The 19710-nt window shown below is 40.0% G+C and overlaps 1 protein-coding gene across 3 annotated transcripts in view; it reads left to right on the forward strand.

Moving 5' to 3' along the window:
• The window catches only part of CCDC178 (coiled-coil domain containing 178), a 382168-nt gene that overhangs the window by 320712 nt on the left and 41746 nt on the right, over positions 1 to 19710 (forward strand). For 2 of the 3 annotated variants that reach the window (XM_089776273.1, XM_089776274.1), the window contains exon 18: positions 18683 to 18817. The exons of the other annotated variant lie outside the window; for it this stretch is intronic. In XM_089776273.1, coding sequence (XP_089632399.1) covers positions 18683 to 18817 — 135 coding nt within the window. The remainder of the gene's footprint in view (positions 1 to 18682; positions 18818 to 19710) is intronic. 3 annotated transcript variants of the gene reach the window in all.

Consider the following 19710-nt stretch of genomic DNA (forward strand, 5'->3'; position numbering starts at 1 on the left):
GGCACGTTCGCGGCGGGGGGGAAATGTGCCCGCCTCCAGTTTGCAATACAGACTAGAGTTCCTGAAAACTCAGGCATCATGTGCCCTGCCCGACCACCCAACAAAAATGTCTGTAAATTGTTCCTGGTGGTCGACCAGGCCTCCAGCACCATTGAAAAGTAGCCCTTGTGATTGATGTATTGGATCACTCAATGCTCTGGTATGCAGATTGGGATGTGGGTCCCATCAATGGCTTTCCTGCAGTTCGGGAACCCCAGCAAATCTGGCCATGGTTGCATCCAGGTCTTCCACACGGACGACCCTCTGCACCAGGCTCGAGTTGATGGCCTTCACCACCTGCAGAAGGAGACAAAGAAACACACAAAACAGAGAATGAAAGAGGAGGTGGCTGAGCCCTTGTGAGGTGCCCACCCTCCCCCCTTCCAAATCCCCTCAAACACCCCAGGAGCCACCTCTTATGAGGCAACTCTCCCCCCCCCCACCTCCAGCAGCAGGGCTGTATGAGGGTGGGATGGCACAAGCCCCCGGGGGCATGGCTTCCCCCCACTCAACTCTCCCCCAGCCCCCCTTTCCTAAGGGTCCCCCATGCAACACTGTCCCCATTCTCCTGCAGGGACTGCAGCCTGAGATGCCTTATCTCCATGAGGAGGGCCCTGACGGTGGTCTTTCTCACTCCAAACTGGTTGCCCACCAACCGGTAGCTGTTTGGGGTGGTCAGCTTCCAGAGGGCACTGGCAACCCACTTCTCCAGGGGGATGGAGGGCTGCAGGTGGGTGTCATGTCTCCAGAGGGTGGGGGCGAGCTAGGCACATTGCTCCAAAAAGGTGGCCTTCCACATGCGGAAGTTTTGGAGCCACTGCTGGTTATCCCACTGCTCTAGGACCAGCCAGTCCCACCAGTCGGAACTGGTGTTGAGCCTCCAAAAATGCCTCTCCACTATGGGGTTCAGTTGCCAGAGTGGAGCAGCTTCAGCCACAGAGAGGGCCCCCAGAATAAGCTTGGGGTGCAGGTCGTGCAGGACCAAGAAGGCAGCTGTCAGAAAGTGCTGCAAAAACTGCAGCATGGCCATGTGGGGCCATCACATGCCCGGGGCAGCTTCAGCTCCATGGCTGAAAGGAAAAAGCTGTGGCGTTCAAAAAAGAACAGGGCAACCACTCCAGGCACTGCAAGAGCTTTACTGTTCCTCGAAGAGGTAACAAGCATGCAGCAGAAGCAGAGAAATTGGAGTCAAAGGGGGTGCCTTTAAGCGCGTGTCTTTGCAAGTCTCTAGCACCAGCACTCGGAAGCAACTGGTGGTGAACTGGTTCTGGGTGGACTTTTATGCAAGAGAGTGTCCAATTAGTCTGGACGCTCTCTTTCACAAAAGCACATCGCTTTTTTGAAGCACTTTTGTGTGGACACTTTCGGAAGAAGTTTTTTTGGAAGATCTCTTACGAAAAAAGCTTCTTGCGCAAGAAGCCTGCAGTCTAGATGTAACTGAGGTGATGAGATCCCTCCTACAGAGAAAACAATGAGAAGGACATCAAAGGCAATCAACTTTAAATGACTTTCTGTCCAGAAACTTATGGGTGAGGATGAGGCTGGTGACTGACAATTCCCAATGGAAGCACTAGGAGCAGAAAATGAGATAAAGGCTGTTTTAGAAGAGGAATGCTAATTAAGCAATAAAGGCTATTCTTTTGCTATGTACAGAAAACAAACCCAAGCAGGCAGGAATTACTGTCTGACCTAGGGACTTTGTTCAGAACTCACAGCCAGGATGCGGTCAGACTGAAGGGGGATTGAGTTAAGGACTGTTCGTTGTTTTCCTAGAATGTGTAATTCAGATGGTGTTTACAAGTAAAAATCTTTGTGGTTAGGAAATTCCTTTGCTAATCATGTGTTTCCTTGCTTTAATACCATTAACTAGAAAACCATTACTCCCACACACAAGAGACTCTAGGGAGAATGTGTTTGAGAACTGAAGGATTGGAAAGGCTGGGGTGCTAGTTCCAGGGTTTAAGCAAATTGGACTGCAGGGACCCACTGCCCTATAAGGGTGTCATATATGGGATCTGCACCTGGGAAACTAGGAACAGATCGAGGTAGCTGCTGTGGGCCAAGAGCTGAAATCACTCAGAAGATGACATCACACAGAGCTGAAATCACTAGGTTTGACCCAGAGCCAAATTCATCACAAGTCCAGTGGCAGTAGTTGGTAGGCAGCCAGCAGGAGCAGCAGCAAGCAGCTGGCGGGGTGGCCAGTGCGAGCAGCAGCAGACAGCCGGAGGGAGCAGCACATAGGTGGCATTGCCACATGCTCAACAAGGGAAGATGTCAAAATAACATAAGAACACCCATAATGGGTCAGACCAAAGGTGAAACTAGTCCAGTATCCTGTCTTCCAACAGTGGCCAATGCCAGATGCCCCAGAGGGAGGGAACACAATAGGTAATCCAAAAGTGATTGCTCTCCAATCACCCATTTCCAGCTTCTGACTAACAGAGGGCAGGGACACCATTCCTTCCCATTCTGGCTAATAAGCATTGATGGACCTAACATCCATGAATTTATCTAGGTCTTTTTTGAACCCTGCTAAAGTCCTGGTCTTCACAACATTCTCTGGCAAGGCGTTCCACAGGTTGACTGTGCACTGAGTGAAGAAAAACTTCCTTTTGTTAGTTTTAAACCTGATACCTATTAATTTCATTGGTGACTCCTAGCTATTATATTATGGGAACAAGTAAATAATTTTTCCTTATTCACTTTTTTCACATCAGTTATGATTTTATAGACCTCAATCATATCTTCCCTTTGTCACCCTTTTTCTAAGCTGAAAAGTCCCAGTCTCTTTAATCTTTCTTCATATGGGACCCATTCCAAACCCCTAATCATTTTTGTTGCCCTTTTCTGAACCTTTTCCAAAGCTAATATATCATTTTTGAGATGAGATGACTACATCAGTACACAGTATTCAAGATATGGCCATATCATGGTTTTATATAGAGGCAATAAGATATTCTCTTATTCTCTATCTCTTTTTTAATGATTCCTAACATTCTGTTTGCTTTTTTGACTGCTGCTGTATATCGAGTGGATGTTTTCAAAGAACTATCCACGATGACTCCAAGATCTCTCTCTTGAGTAGTTTTAGCTAAATTAGTCCATATCATATTGTATGCATAATTGTGATTAATTTTTCCAATGTGCATTAATTTACATTTATCAATATTAAATTTCATTTGCCATTTTATTGCCCAGTCACTTAGTTTGGTGAGATCTTTTTGAAGCTCTTCACAGTCTGATTTGGTCTTAACTATCTTGAGCAGTTTAGTATCATCGGCAAATATTGCTACCTCACTGTTTACCCCTTTCTCCAGATCATGTATAAATAGGATGAATAGGATTAGTCGTAGTACAATCCCTTGGGGGACACCATTAGTTACCTCTCTCAATTCTGAAAACTGCCCATTTATTTCTACCCTTAGTTTCCTGTCTCTTAATCAGTTATTAATCCATGAGAGGACCTTCCCTCTCATCTTATTCCATGACAACTAACTTTTCTTAAGAGCCTTTGCTGAGGGACCTTGTCGAAAGCTTTCTGGAAATCTAAGTACACTATATCCACTGGATCCTTCTTGTCCGCATGTTTGTTGACCCCCTCAAAGAACTCTAGTAGATTAGTAAAGAATTATTTCCCTTTACAGAAACCATGTTGACTTTTCCCCAACAAATTATGTCTATCTATGTGTCTGACAATTTTATTCTTTACTATAGTTTCAACTAATTTTCCTGGAACTGATTACTAGACTTACTGGTCTGTAACTGCCAAGATCACCTCTTGAGCCCTTTGATGATATATCTATATGATGTATGTTACGATGATATACCTATGAACTTTGGATCTACACTGTCTGGACAGAGTCATGGCTGGGGTGCTTGAAGTGGTATGGGGGGGTGCTTGAAGTGGTATATGAGTTGGGGGTTGGACTGAAGATCTTTAAGGAAAAGACTCTGCCCTGCAGACTTCGGGGATTACGGGTTTACTTTGTTTATGTATATTTCCGTAGGTTGATACTAGATTACTGTTATTAAACAGACTGTTTTTATTTCCAACTCAGTGCTTGTAAGAGGGGAAGAATTGCCTCTAAAGGCACCCATTGGGTAGGTTGGAATTTTCCCAGTTTACTGGGTCGGGGCTCGAGCCGATTTGGTTACATTGTTGAGAGAACCTCCCTAGCTACTGGATGCCAACTGCTACTGGCAGAAGGGTTATATGAATCAGAAGCAGCATCATTACTAGCATTGTATTTACTAGCATAGCTGGGCAGGAAATATTTTTCATATAAAGTTTGAGATTTCTAGTCTTTTCCCATCCCAAAATAAGAAAATCTCAATAAAATTTATGAACTCAGAAGAAGAAAAATCATATTTAGTTTGGTCAATGGAAACATTTCATGTTGATAATTTCAACATGTTTAGATCTTGAACATATTTCTTTTTTAACATTGTTGGTAAAAATTAACTACATTTTTGAAAAGTTATTTTGAATTGAAAAAATTAAACATTTCATTTTGAAATTGTCAAAATAGGCCATTTTAACATTTATAAATGTTTTAAATAAAATTAATTAGGGAAATTCTAACATGTTTCTCTTTCATAGCTTCTGTTTTGATTCATTGACATTTTCGAACAAAAAAAAATTGATCGAAAATTCCCAGCCAGCCCTGTTAATAAAGTTTTCAGTTTTAACCAAAATAAAGTTCTACATAAATTAATATATGTGACTTCATCTGAAAATAATGATTCTACCTAACTAAGTTTCTGTCAGGATTGTTAGGGAAAAAATCTTTTCATTTTCTAAATGGAAATATTCATGGGTTTTTGTAATAAAAAAGAAAAACATTATATTTATATTGATCTGGTTGTCCTGCATTTACAAAGCAAGAAGTGGTTGCTGCTCTTATTGTTATTTATGTGCATTACAGTATTGTTTAGAGACCCCAAATGACATAGGACACTATTATAGTAGGCACTGAACAGACATAGTATAGTACAGTCTATACCCTAAATAGCTGACAATACAAATAGACAAAAAGTGGGAAACAAAGAGAGTGATGTGACTTATTGAAACTCACTTAGTAGGTTAGTGGTGGAAGAACTAGAACTAATAGCCAGGTCTCCGCTCCTAGATCAGAATGGACCACACTGTCCCTTGGCTATTACAAAATTGATTTGCTTTCCACAAAGATGATGTGTTGAAAATGCAAAAAAAGTTGTAGCACTTGGATGGACATCAATATTAATAAATTTGAATCCAATCTTTGCCTAGTCAAAATTCTCTATCTCATTGATTTACAGAATCTTGCTTCATTTCAAACAGGTTTTTATATGACAAAGATTACACATCACTAAAATGAGGTATTATATTAAATTGTCAAACACATTTTTATTTCTTTTGTACTGCAAGATTTTTAGCATGGCTTGTTTTTTAAAATTTCTGTGTTGCCTGTATTTGTTTCTGAAAATTAAAACATATTGAATATATGATTACCCTGTCAATACAGACTGACTAGCTGACCATGACAGAAGTATTTGGATTTTCTTAAGATGGTTTATTAAAATTAGTGACTGCTGCCAAATTTAATCCTTATTTTTCTTCTATAATAATGTAAGAGCTAAAAGCTATATAATCTTCAGTTCTGAGTAAATTATTTAAAAGTATGTTTTGGAGTAGTCAACTTGTTCTGTAGCCCAGTTGCTTTTTCAAAAACTTTTTTTTAAAAAGCAAATATAGATTAAGTCCTCTGATTAGTGCATGGTCAGTAGTCCTCCTGTGAGTTGAACTACTCAAGATACAACACATCCAGTCTGCTGGGCTGAAAACCAGCAGCTGTCCTTCTTCTTCAAGCACTGTCCCCAAGCTCACTGCTCAGATTTGTTTCCAGATTCCCTGGTCTGGTGGTTAAGACAATAAGAACAAACATTTCTGAATTTTAGGCCAAGAATTAATGTTGGAAGCATTATAATTATTTGAAATAGCTGGCAATACAGAAGGCTCCTGTACAGTGGCATAGCTGATTTTGGCTCCATGTTTATATTTCTTGTATTTAGATACTCCTTATACAGGGAGTATCTGCCACGACAAATAGGGATAGCCTTAGAATACGACAGACAAGCTATTGCAACCCTTTAACCTAAATATTAGCCAATATTTAGGAGCTTGTGGGTTGCTGCCATTAGATGAGAAATTAATGGTGGAGTCAGGTATTTCTGTATTGGAATCCTGTGTATTTACAAAAAATGTACACAAAGTCCTGTTCCTCTGAACATAGTAGAGTCAAAAACCAGAAAGCAATTTCTCTGTTCATAATTCAATCTGTATTCCAAATTGCATTCTGCTTCAAAAGTTCCCTCTCTCTGTGTCTCAGGGTCACAGTCCAAGAGCTTCTTCTTTTTAGTTTTCTTCTGTTCTGTCTCTCTGATTTTGGATTGCTTGTTACATATAGATACACGCCCAGCTTGACCCAGTTAGTATGCAGCCCCTGCATTTCTATTCAGTATAGTTTTTTGACAGTGGCTACAGCTATTACTAATCAAAAGGTTATTTAACTGTTGCCTCATTAGTCTGGATATCACACCCATCAATTTCAACAAGGTTTGTAACTGCCCAAAGATCAAAGACACATTTGCTGGGAGCTTGGGAACTGATGAAACCCCCCCTCACCCCCAACCTGTGCATAGCCTGTTAAGCCAGAGCAGATGGATAACAAGTTTCATATGATAAACTTAAAAAACAAAAACTGGTCTGGTAGCACTTTATAGACTAACAAAACATGACTGGTCATCTGAAGAAGAGGGCTGTGCCCACAAAAGCTCATGATACCATCTACATATTTTGTTAGTCTATAAAGTGCTACCAGACCGGTTTTTATTTTTAAGTTTATCCTGTACAGACTAACTCGGATACCCTCTGAAGTTTCATTTGGCCCCTTTTTCCCTTGTGAACATCTGAGCACAGCAGCTCCTTGTACATCCACTGTCTTGTCAGAGCTAACTCCTAGCATAATAGGATGCATCTTCCTGGCTGCTGGAAAACAGAGGGGCATTTTTTCAGCATATTTGCTCTTTAGTTTCTGCACATACTTCATCCCAGATTGAACCTTTACCTATAATCAAAGACTCCTTGGCTCAAATTCAGATTTCCCAGACAATTGTGTCAAATGATTATTCACTCAGTCTAAAATGTCCTTTCCTTTCAAGCATCTACCATCTGATACCTTTCAGAAAAACTTTAAGCAATAGGACCAGAAAACATAGTCTGATGCTGACTCAAGCACAAGGGATTTCCACTGCAGTTTTCCAGATCATAAATTGATTTATAAATGCAAAATGCCATCTGCTTATCAATATAGGTCACAGTGGATATATCTCACTTGCCCTCTGCTCTGTGACTGGCTCCTCATTAAATTCAGAGTCCACTTCGAGGTTTCTATCCTGATATAAAAACCTGTCTATGGGATTGTTTCCTAGCTATCTGAGAAATCGATTACCTTGCCCTTGGTGGTAACCATTGCCTTCCGTGGCATCTGCATGTAGATTCTGTCAAAAGAGGAGGCTCACAAATGCAGAAGACTGTTTTCAGAGGAGCTCGATCTAGAAAATGGATCTCATTCCTGCAAAAGACAAAAATTACTACAGGCCTCACCACTTTCAGAACTAAAGGCAAAATTTCTATCCCACTGCCAACCACAAATGCAGGCAAAGAAAAAAAACATAAACAATGTTTATCTACTGATAGAGGAGGTAAATATTATTTCTATTCTTATGTACTTGAGAGGATCTCAGATAGTTCAGCAATGAAGCCATAGATAATTTTTCTAGAGGGAAATGATACAGGGCTTGGCTACAGTTCTGTAAGGATAAAAGTTTTAGCCTTGAAACTCAACTTCAAACCTACTATAAAGACATGCAGGTGTTTGTCTTCACATATCTTGTGTCCTCAAGACTGTCAGATATTTCAGACCATCTATCAGGTGATAGCTGATAGTCTTAGTCTCTCATGTTCACATTACCATGTTTACAAGTTTGCTTTTATAGTCATATTTTCTCTATTATGGCTATTTCCTCTGTGAGTATTTTCAACAAACAAGGAACGCTTTCCTGTAAGGATTCCATTTCTTGAGCTGTTCCAAGGTCCACTAAGTTTGTTCTTCAGAAGAGACCCAAATTCAGACCTAAAAAGTAATCTCTTCTGCTTTTTTATCCTTTGCATGATGACAGAGCTCCACATTCTATTTGAGAAGCACAGCCCTATTCCAAAGGTCACGTGCTCGGTGGTTGGCCCGCGATTACTGAAAAAAGGGTCTAAAGATATCCAAAGCCCCACAGTGAGAGTTTCAGAAGTGCCTTAAGTGAGTTAGGCACAGAAAGTCCATTGATTTTCAGTGGGACTTAGGCACTTCAGAGAATCACACCACAATTTTTATGAGTTGAGGCAGCTGTCAGAAAATTGTATATTACATTTAAAAAACTATCTTTTTCTGAAATATGTACTCACACCGCAAGGTCCCAAGCAATGTCAAGGTTGAAGACAAAAAGAGTCTCCTGTGAAGAGAACTGTGAAACTGCTATGTGAGCTACTCTCTTTATCATTATAAAGGTCATGTGGTAACCTCTTCAAATTCTTTGTTTAGGTGCAGAATCTTGCATTCATCCTCCTTATTTCTATTCTCATTCTCTCTCTGTCTCTCATAGAAGAACTCTACGCCATTGTCTTGATACTGATTCTTTAAAAATGAAATTCTAAATAGCTACACTACTGCCACCAAAAATAATTTTTCCATTATCCCCCAAAATATTCAATTGAAAGCTCCACAATCATTTTCCATGAACATACACACGAGCAATGCTTTATTCCTACAAATATTTGCAAAAAGTATATATAAGGGATGTGCATTTTATTTTCCAAAATGTTCACAAAATGTTAAGACATGATGATTATTATTTATTTATTCATATTCCCCCACTGAAGTAATCAAACTATACTAAAGCTAATGAGCAAACATGGACATTGTGGATGGTTTAGAAAAGTCTATTGTCAGCTATATAATAGAACTGCCCAACAAACAGAATTTTTGCGTAAATTGTAAGGTGATTTTAGATGGGTAAAATGAAAGACAAAGAAAAATTAATTGTCAATACTATAAATACAGTATTTGGAAATCACTTAAACTGTTGGTATATTATGCCTTCAAAAGGCTAATTTTTCAAGAAGCATTTGTTTAATCTTTAAAATATCAAATAACTAATACCATTAAATAGTGGTACTAGTAAGAAGAAAAATTTCCTTAATCCATAATAGTTTTCCCCAATAATAGTTAAAACTAAAGTGCCCATCTTGACTTTAATTTTTCTCTTTGTGACATTTGGTTTTCAGTATGGGTTAACCACAGAGTGTAAGACTGAATTTTAATATCTCTGGCTTTTGTTAGTTTATTTTTCAATCATTCTTAAAGTATAGTTTTCCTTTTTATTATAATTTAACATTGCTAATCTGCTCACCAAAGCTTTCACAACTGGAATACGATCAAAAGACAACTGCATCTTTTCCTGTATACTTGCACATCAGCTGGAGATTAGGGTTTTTGTGAGGCTTTTACTCATTTTTAAAGTATATCCAAGCTGTTGACAAAAGAGCTTTATTTAAATGAGCTATGTAATCTTTAACAGCAGTCTGTGGAACAGATTTGACAATAAAGAAATATCTCATTACCTAGGAGCTTTGTATATTGTACAGGTGTAACTTGGTAGTTGAGTAGTATAAAAGATAAATATTAACTGGATTTTGCTCATAAATCTGCCATACTTACAGTGCCAAAAACTGTAGAGGTGTTGTAATTGTCATTGTTTGAGTTGTAACAATGAATGCAACTGATAAGGCTTATGCCATTTACATAGACTACAGCATTCACGTCACATTGTTGAATTAATATGAACAGATATTGGGACTTCTGATATAAGATTAATATAATTAGAAAATAAAAAAGTGTAGATTTAGGAATGGCACATTATTCCCTGTTTGAAATGTGATGGTGATCTGCTTAGATCAAAAGATTTTAGTAGGTGACTGCTACTAGCACCATCTATTAATTAATAGTAGCAATGAAACTCCTGGTATTTGTTCTGTTTTTGTTTTGATTATATTTTTTCATAGCTTGATGCCTGATGTTAAAAGGTCCTATTGTATAATTACAAAACAATGCTATGAGAATTCAGTAAGTCAATTTGGCTGTCAGTTGCAGCATTATCAGTCCAGAGTAGTGCCAAATGAATAGAATTAATGAAGGTATTCTGGATTCATGACAGGCTTTCCTTTCCAGTGCCCATCCCAACCCTAGCCCACAGCAACTGAAAACATTAATTATAGGGGAAATCTGGCTTCATCTTTCTATCCAAAAGCTGGAGTGTGCACAATTGCACTGTGGGGATGGTGCATGTGCAGTTTGGTTACTTGTATGAACTGTTGGGATGGAGCATTCTCAGATGCTCTTTTGGGTCATCTTCAAGAAGCTCAAGTACTTAGTGAGGATGAATTTTTTTGAGACTTTAGTTTCTAAGATCATAGTTCTCTCTATTGAGCATTTTAAATGAGTTTTAAGCAAATTTTCACAAGGAACTTAGGAAGTACAGCCCTGACACATAGGGCTTCCACTACCATGTTTGAACATCTGCCTCAATGCATATGGGTGGTGGAAACTTTTCTAAGAAAAGGTCAGCAGAACTTTTTGAGCCTGGACAAAACAACACATTTATCCTGTAGACCCCTGACCTGCTCTTGGAAGGTTATATGTCTGGGGGTAAAATACAGTCTATTTGTTAAGCATGTGTATAGAAATGATAATAGAATTCATTGAAAGCCTTTCACTGTCCAGACCCCTCACACACAATAACTACAGATACATCCTTCATAGGATGGGGTGCCTACTGTGGACCACAGACAGCCCAGGGCAGATGGTCACACCAAAGAACAAGGTTGCATATCAATATACTGGAACTCAGGATGGTTTGCAACACCTGCCTACATTTCCTCCCACTCATCCGTGGCCACAGCAAACATGCCCCCATGGAGAACACACCATGTATGTTTTACATCAACCAACAAGTGGATGCCCGATCATGCTCACTATGTGCAGAGGCAATCAAGTTCTGGAACCGGTGTGTGAAGAATGACATCGCACTGACAGAAATGTACATACCATGTCAACAGAACACCACGGTGGACAAACTGAGCAGACAATTTTCCGAACACCACAAGTGGGAGCTCAGCCTCAAAATTATCCTACCTGTATTCAGACAGTGAGGATCTCCAGTGATGGATTTTTTTGCTACAACAACCAATCGCAAATACCACCACTTTTGTTCAGGTGTAGGACAGGGTAAGCACTCAACATGAGATGCCTTCACCGTACCATGGACAGCTCCACTTTGATATGCATGCCCTCCAATTCCCCTGGTTTCTGAGTAATCCGCAAGATCAGAGTTGACCAAGCAAAGGTTATACTGATAGCTCCATATTGGCCAAGATAGCCATGGTTTCCATACCTCCACCACCTGTCAATTGCCAATCCCATTCCCCTTCCTATCACCCCCTCCCCCTCCCCCCCAGCTCCTAACTCAACATCATGGATTAACTTGTCACTCCAATCCTCAAGCCCTCGAACTCACTGCTTAACTTCTCCATGGTTCCAAAATGAGGAACTCACCTGTTCTCAGAGAGTAAAACAGGTCCTCCTCAGCAGCTATTGTCCTTCCACAAGGTATATCTATCAAAAGAAATGGAAGCGGTTTCAGAAATGGTGCATTCAGTGCCACCTAGAAGCAAACAGTCCCCCAGTACCTACCATGCTAGAGTAATTAATGGACCTCAGTGACAGAGGGCTCTCCATCAGCTCCATAATGGTCTATCTCTCAGCCATCACTGTCTTCTATGAACTAGTAAATACAGCTGGTCCCCGAGTTGTGAACAGTCGACTTATGACCATTCGCAGTTACAACCAAAGCTGTTGTAAATGGCAGTCCCCAAGTTTCGAACGTGATCAGCGCTTATGAACAGCGCAGTCGTGTGTAACTCAATGTGGTCCAACTTATGAACGAACCGAGTTACGACCAATTGCTTGGTCTGTAACCGGTTCGTAAGTCGGGAAGAGGCTGTAATGTCTAGGGGTGTATCTAGACTACATGGCCATCTCTACACAATGTATTTCAAAGTAGATAGTAAATACCTGTTACAGACTTCAGAACAAAACTCCACCTTAGGTGGTCACTGCACATTCCACACGAGCAATGGCCATGTCAACTGCCATTCTGCATAACGTGCCCTTTGCTGACATCTGCAGAGCAGTGGTCACATTGTCTTCACACCATACCTTTGCACAATATTATGCATTGCAACATGGTGTCACCTACAACCTCTGTGGGTGACACCATGCTTGCCTCCCCTCATATAACACTCTAAAGCCCACCTCTGCAGATGGCAGGTACTGCTATTTAGTCACCTAAGTGGAGCACCCACAGGGGCAACACTTGAAAGAGAAGAGGAAGTTACTCACCTTGTGCAGTAAAGATGGTTCTTCGAGACGTGTGTCCTTGTGAGTGCTCCACTACCCTCCCTTTCTCCCTGCAACTTTGGAGTCTGATTCAGGATTTCTAGTAGAAAAGGAATGGAGGGAAACTGTGCCATGCGCATGCAGCTAATGGACAAAAACAGTGTGAGATGGTGACTGCACAAGCACGATGCAGGAAGGCACTAGTAGGCTAAAAATCTCTGCAGGTGCAAGGACACACTAACACCTGAGTGGAGCACCCACAGGGGGACACATCTCGAAGAATCATCATTACTGCACAAAGTGAATAACTTCGTCTTCCTCCAATGAGAAATTACAGATAGAGATACAATAAAACTCCAATAGTCCGGCATCCAATAGTCTGGCACTCCTGATAGTCCGGCATCAAAATGGCAAGAGCCTAGTGAGTGAGCTTCGGCAAAAAATGAGTCACAAGGTAACAGCGGCAGCAGCTGAACTGAGCAAAAAGAGTAAAAAAGGCTTAAAAAAACTAAAACATTACCGTATACTGTATACAGTATGTACAATAAAAAGGGTTAAGAACACTTTATATACAGTATATAATGTATACAGTATATATATAACCATCTTATAGTACCTCCTGATAGTCCAGCATATCTGATAATCCGGCACCACCTACGTCCTATAGGTTCCGGATTATCGGAAGTCTACTGTATTAGGTCTGGGATCTCACAGTTATAAATCAACAATGAAGTAAATGAAGCCTGTGGAGGTACACTACTGTAAAGTCAGTCTAGGGGAAAAAAGAATCAGACTTATGTTTTTGTGGGAGCCTCCTCTTTGCTGGGTCAGCAGCAGCTAATTAGCAACCCTTTTTGTCCCCAGAGCTGTGCTGATATTATTGATGATACTGATATATAAACAAAGAATTAAATAAACAAAGCCATATGCTCCCCTCTGCTGTGAGTCACAGAGGGGAACGACAACAAAAACAGGGTAAAGCAGGGCAGTAAAGCTTTCAAACAACAGAATGGGGAGGGCACCTCCTCCACAGCATACGTCCCTCTCCCTAGGAGCTTATAGAAGTGCATGCACAACAAAATAATAGGGTTAAAGCTTACTGGTTATTGGCTAAGGGGTGGGAGGAACCATTGACTGCAGCATTCTCCCCTCCCCGCAAAGTAGATATCTGTGAAAGTTAATGTTTCTTCTTGCAGCAATGACTTCTGTTCTGTGCCTGTACCAGCCTCCACTATTCTACTGAGAGGGGTTATTTTGCAGCCAATGGAGGCAATGTCATAGTCTTGGGAGGGTAATATTGCATGGCTGGTACTGCAGGAGCATTAGAGATTCGTTTCCCGTGAACCTCCAAGGGTTTGAGGCTGTGCTATTTGTACCTTTGGTAGCCCATTCTTTGCCTCAACACTGTGCATGTCTTGCTCATGTACAGCAGGAATTGTTTTATTTTGGTGTCATACCTGACTTTTCTGTTTTTGTTTTCTGTAAGGCTGTGAGGCCCAAATTTGGGGAAGGCATTGGTTCTTTTCCTGGGATGGCTAGATAGCCATCTGCCTATATTTGCTTTTGTCAGAAATGAGGTGAATATCAGGCAGTGTCTGGGTTCTCTCCCTGTTCCTACAGATTTTCTCTCAAGAAAGGACATTCTTGTTTATAACCATTTTAAATTCAGTTTATTTAGTAATGCATACAACAAATAATATTTGTCAGCTACACTTATAAATTTATTTTCTGATTACTCAAGGGTTATTACAAGATAGTAATCTTATCAATTACTTCATTATTGTCTTTTTATCTTTGAAGTTAACAGCAATGATAGGATTAAAGAACTGTGAAAGAGTGAAAGGCTACCTGTTTGTCACATGACCCAGCAGAGGATTTAAGGAAAGCTCAGGACCTCCTTGGGGCTATGTCTAGACTGCAAGCCTCTTTCGAAAGAGGGTTTTTTGAAAGATACCTTCGAAAAACAATCTTTCCAAAAAAAGCATCTAGACTACAACCAGTACTTTTGAAAAAGCAAGCCACTTTTTCGAAAGAGAGCACCCAAGCAGTCTGGATGCTCTCTTTTGAAAAAGCACAGTTTGCATTATATAGCACCTTTTTTCGAAAGAGCACTTTCGAAAAAAGGCATTCTTCCTCATAAAATGAGATTTTCCGCGGTCGAAAAAACTGCCACATTCTTTCGATTTACTTTCGAAAGAACACAGCAGCAGTCTAGACGCAGGGGAAGTTTTTTTTCAAAAAAGGCCACTTTTTTTCGAAAAAACCCTGTAGTCTAGACACACCCTAAAGGGAATAAGGGCATGTCTCTAATGCACTCAGAGCTATGACTGCAAATGTAGACATACTTCAGAGAGCTTTGATCCAGCAAGGTCAAATAGCAATAATCACGCAGTCACTGCAACACAGGCTAGTCACCGAAATATGTGCACAGGGCAACCTTGTACAGTCTATGCTGCCACACCTTCATTGATGTTAAAGCTGCCTCAAGAATGTCTATCCATGTTGCAGTCACTCCACAAGCTCTGAGTGCAGTGTTACTGTGCCCTGAGAAAGGCAAGGAAAAAAACCTCTGGACAGATTACGTAGGGCAGGAACTGTTTTATTTTGGTGTCATTCCTGAGTTTTCTGTTTCATCAATAAATTGTGCCCTGAGGCTCAGACTTGGGGGTGGCATTGGTTCTTTTCCTGGGATGGCCAGCTGCTTACATTAGCTTTTAATGAAATATAGACATGTATTATTTACTCAAGAGACTAGTTTGCCAAATAAACCCAGATGAAGCCCACTCAGAAATTTCTGAGTAAGTGAATAAATATTTGTGTTAAGTAGCCCCAAAAACTCCAGTCAGACTGATGTCCCAGTGTGGTAAGCACTGAACACATAGTAAGATGCTGCCCCATTCTCATTCTAATTAAAGACAAGAGGCAAGTGGGCATAATAAACAATGAAAGACGGAGAGGAGGACAGGGATAAGTATAAGAGTGATAGGAATATGTGCTCATCTAGTCTCAGTGCAATTTGCAAGTTTTCTTTCACTTCTTTAAAATAATAGAAATTCCTGCTTGGCCTTAGGCATTATAAGGCAGCAATTTCCCATATACATACTGTACTAAATTATTTCTGATAGATAGCACTCAAGTTTTGAAGGTTTCATTTAGCTTGGAAAAGGTAAAAATTTGGATGGAAACAAACCTTCTGATATCTTTCTGTGTAGCCCTCTTATGATCTTGAACCAAATCCTTCTGCCCTCATCCAACCATCCTTTCCTGACCTTCATTTTCTTCTCCACAGAAAAAGAGACCTTCATTTTCTTCTCCCATTTTGTAACTACATTCCTTCTTGCAGATATCAGACACTGAAAACATTGCATAGTGGCTTGACTTCCATCCGATATTTTCTCTGTTGGATTGAAGCAGACTGTTTTATTAAAATATCATGTGTTGTTTCTTCCCTCACCTGCCTCTCTGCTGATGCCCCAGAAAAGCCTCAGATCTTCTAAGACAGTGATCGCCAACCTTTTTAGGCACAAGATCACTTTTTTTAATTTAAATGCAATCCAGGATCTACCTCATACCCAAATGCCCTTGCCCAGCCTCCTTTGTGCTCCTTCTCCAAGGCCCCACTCCTGCTCACTCCATCCTCCCTCAGTCCCCCATGCTTCCTCCCTTTCATCAAGCAGGGACAGAGGGTTGGAGTATAGACTCGGGTCTTGGGTTAAGGGATTTGGAGTTGCTCTGATCTGAGCCTGGGGCAGGGTGTCGGGGTGTAGGAGGGGGTTCAGGGTATAGGCTCTGTAAGGAAGTTTGAGTCTGGGGGGGGCTCAGGGCTAGGGCAGGGTCTTGCGGTACAGGAGGGGGGTTTATGGCTGGGGCAGAGGTTCAGGATGCAGGCTCCAGCTGGATACGGCTTACCACAGGTGGTGCAGTGGGGCTAAAGCAGGCTCACCCCTGCCCTGGCCCTGCACCACTCTCAAAAGCAGCCAGCAAACTCCCTCCATCCCAGGCCCTGTGGTGCCCCCCTTCCATACTGTGGAGACAGATTACAGGGTGGGAGAGGGGGCACCCTGACATCAGCACCCTCTCCTCTTCCTTCCCTGCCCTGCCTAGCAAGTGGGGGAAAGCGGGGGCAGCTCCAAGGCAAAGGGCAGAAGGTGCACAGTAGTGCGGGAAGGGGCAGCTGAAGTGCCAGCACTTGATAGCCTCTTGGCCAAACCAGTCAAGATCACCTGTCAGAGGCTCCAAAATCTACCAGTAGATCTCAATCCACTGGTTAGTGACCACTGTTCTAAGATTTGAAAGCAATAGTTGGAAAACTAGAGGTTTAATGTCCATAGAGACCTCAAGATAGATTTCAGAAAGAGTATTTAGTGTGTTGGGGTCAAAGAAGGAGCAGAATTACTTAGACAAACTTAGATTGAAAAAGATGTTCATGTTTGGGTTCAGATTTTGATTTTTTTTTAAACATTTTTATTTACCTAATTTTTTATTTTATCTCATATTAATGCATATATGCGATTCACATAGCCAAATTCATATTAATAAATTATAAATTCTGTCATACAAATATATGCTTTAACATTTTTGTGCCCTGAATTACTAAAATGCTGTGTAGTCACAGCTTTCATATGCCAATAGGAGTTGTGGAATTTCAGCACCTCTGAAAATTAGACCATTAATTTTGAAAATGCTTATTAATTACTCTATAGGCCATAGTATTTCCTTTTGTGTCACTATAATCTACATCCTCCTGAGAAAGTGGATTTTTTTCATGGCACACTATGCTGGTTCCTAAGAGCAGTTATATCTTATTATGTAAAGGCTTCTTTACTACCAGTCTTATTATTGACCTGTAGCATTGACCTTAATGAATTTTAGCATTTCCGAAGGAATGCTAGAATCTATTGTGTTAATGTAGTTGACAGGCATACGCATAAAGGCCGTGTCCTAACAATAGCTGTGAAATAGTTACTGAAATAATTAGCGTGCTTGAATACAAAATCATGTTTCTAAACAAATTAATTTAGTTGGTTTTAATTTGTGTTTTTCCAGATCAGCCAAAAGCACTAGTCCAGTTTATGGACAAATGCTAGAATTTCAGTTTAAGAAATAAACCAACTTTCAATTAAAAGAGCACTTAGCTATCTTCAACTACATTTTGTACTGGTAGCTTTTCAAATATGATTAAAAGATGTTGCTTCTAGACTGAGAGTTGCTATGTTAAGTTTTTCTGTTTGAGTTATAAACACTTGAAAATTACGGAAATATAGACACCGTCTTAACTATGGGATGTTAGAATGATGCTGCTATAGTAACTGAGAAATTGTGAAAATACAGTGTTTACATTTCCAGTTTTAATCATTTTATTTAGACCACCTTCTAATAAGCACAGTTCTAAGATCTCTGGTACTTTTTCATATAAAGTCTTATAAAAAGCAGTGTCACTTTTCAACAGCTGCATTTGCTGTAATTTAGTGCAGTTAGATGCTTCCATGTCACATGGTTATAGCTAGGTAGATTAATAGGGAGTTCTATCTGGAAATTTCTTTCCTGTTATTGTTCTCCCTCAGCAGTTGATGGCTAAGTTAATTCTCTTTAGTTTTGTCATGCTCTAAAGCACACATTGCCAAGCTATGATAAGCTTTACAAGGGGAAAAAAAAGCCATGGTGTCCATCAAAGTCTTAAACTTGCATTTTAAACTTTGCCCTGACCTGATGTGCCATTCAAAAAGCTTCAAAAGATTATTTTTTTAAGAAAGGTTCAATATGTCCTGAGGCTATCGGTTTTGAGTTAAACTGGGTGAAGTAGAAATATTTTACTCATCAGCTTTGCAGTCACAGAGTTTGCCTCAGCTAGAACAAAACTGCTGAGGCATTTAGAGAAAATTAACCCCCCATCCTGGCAGCCAGATGTGACTGGTTTCTGATGAATGCACATGAGTGGGCTGAAAAATCAAGAGACTGTGAAATTCCTGTCAGGTCCGTACAGTGCAGAATGGGCTATTGACTGCTTTCTATATTTCCCTCCATCATTCTTCTTGAACACTGCCATTAATTTCCTTTCCCTGCTCTGACTTTTTCCCCCTTCTTCCTCCCTTTAGCTCTCTGTGCTACAAAGCAGGATGCACAGGGCATTGGTGGAGTACTTCAAACAGCGAGGCCTCTATAGCCAGGCTGGGCTGGCGAAGTTCCAGGCAGCCTCTCATGAGAATGCTCAGAAAATATTAGCTGTGCAGGTAGGTGATTGCAGAGAAGTAGGAAAGATCATTCTGATCTAGATTGAAAAGCAAATGATGGGTAGTGTGATGAAGCATTAAAACCATATCCCATCAGAGTTTTATAAATTTTTAACCTCTTTAATAAACTGGAATTGCATGAAGGATGAATTCAGTAAGTTAGCACACATACGATGAATAGTTTAAAAAAAGAGGAAGATTAGATTTATTTCTCACAAACCTTTGAAAAGATTTTTATAAATACATTGGATATAAACATTTGAAAAATATAGAGGCATTAGTACTGCTCTTCAGCTGTTTTCGAAAATATTATTGTGTACTATTTTGCAGATCTTACTGCCATGGTAAACAATAATGTTATTTTATTTTTATTCATATATAATTTCTTTAGTATGAAATTGATATTTTGCTGAAGTACCACACCTTCATCATTAGGTTATGTGATAACTTCACCATTTTCCACTAATGAATATCACACCGGAGGAGGGAGGGAGGAAAGGAGTGTAAATGATTTAACAATGTTTTCCTCACATGGATGTATACATTTTAATATTTTATGGTGCTTGGTTTTTTTTCAGATATATGTTTACATTTACTGGGGAAAATTACTTTTATGTAATATAGTTTAAATATTATGTTATTTTTATCTCACACAGTGGTATGTTAATATTTTAGTAAAGTCACTCTTTTCAATATTTTCCCATAGTTAACAGCCATAACGAGAGAACATTTCAGAAATATTTGTAAAAGATTTGAGTGAAAAAATTTCCTCAGTCCTGGGTTTTTGTTTTGCAAAATAAATCAATTGTGTAGCTGATAGACAATTGTGTAGCTGATAGACCACATTCTTATAAATTTTAATTTCTATTTTCTACCAGAGAGTTTTGCTGTAT

The sequence above is a fragment of the Pelodiscus sinensis genome, chromosome 2, assembly GCF_052426305.1.
Source record: "Pelodiscus sinensis isolate ZL-2025 chromosome 2, ASM5242630v1, whole genome shotgun sequence".
Classification (NCBI taxonomy): domain Eukaryota; kingdom Metazoa; phylum Chordata; order Testudines; family Trionychidae; genus Pelodiscus; species Pelodiscus sinensis.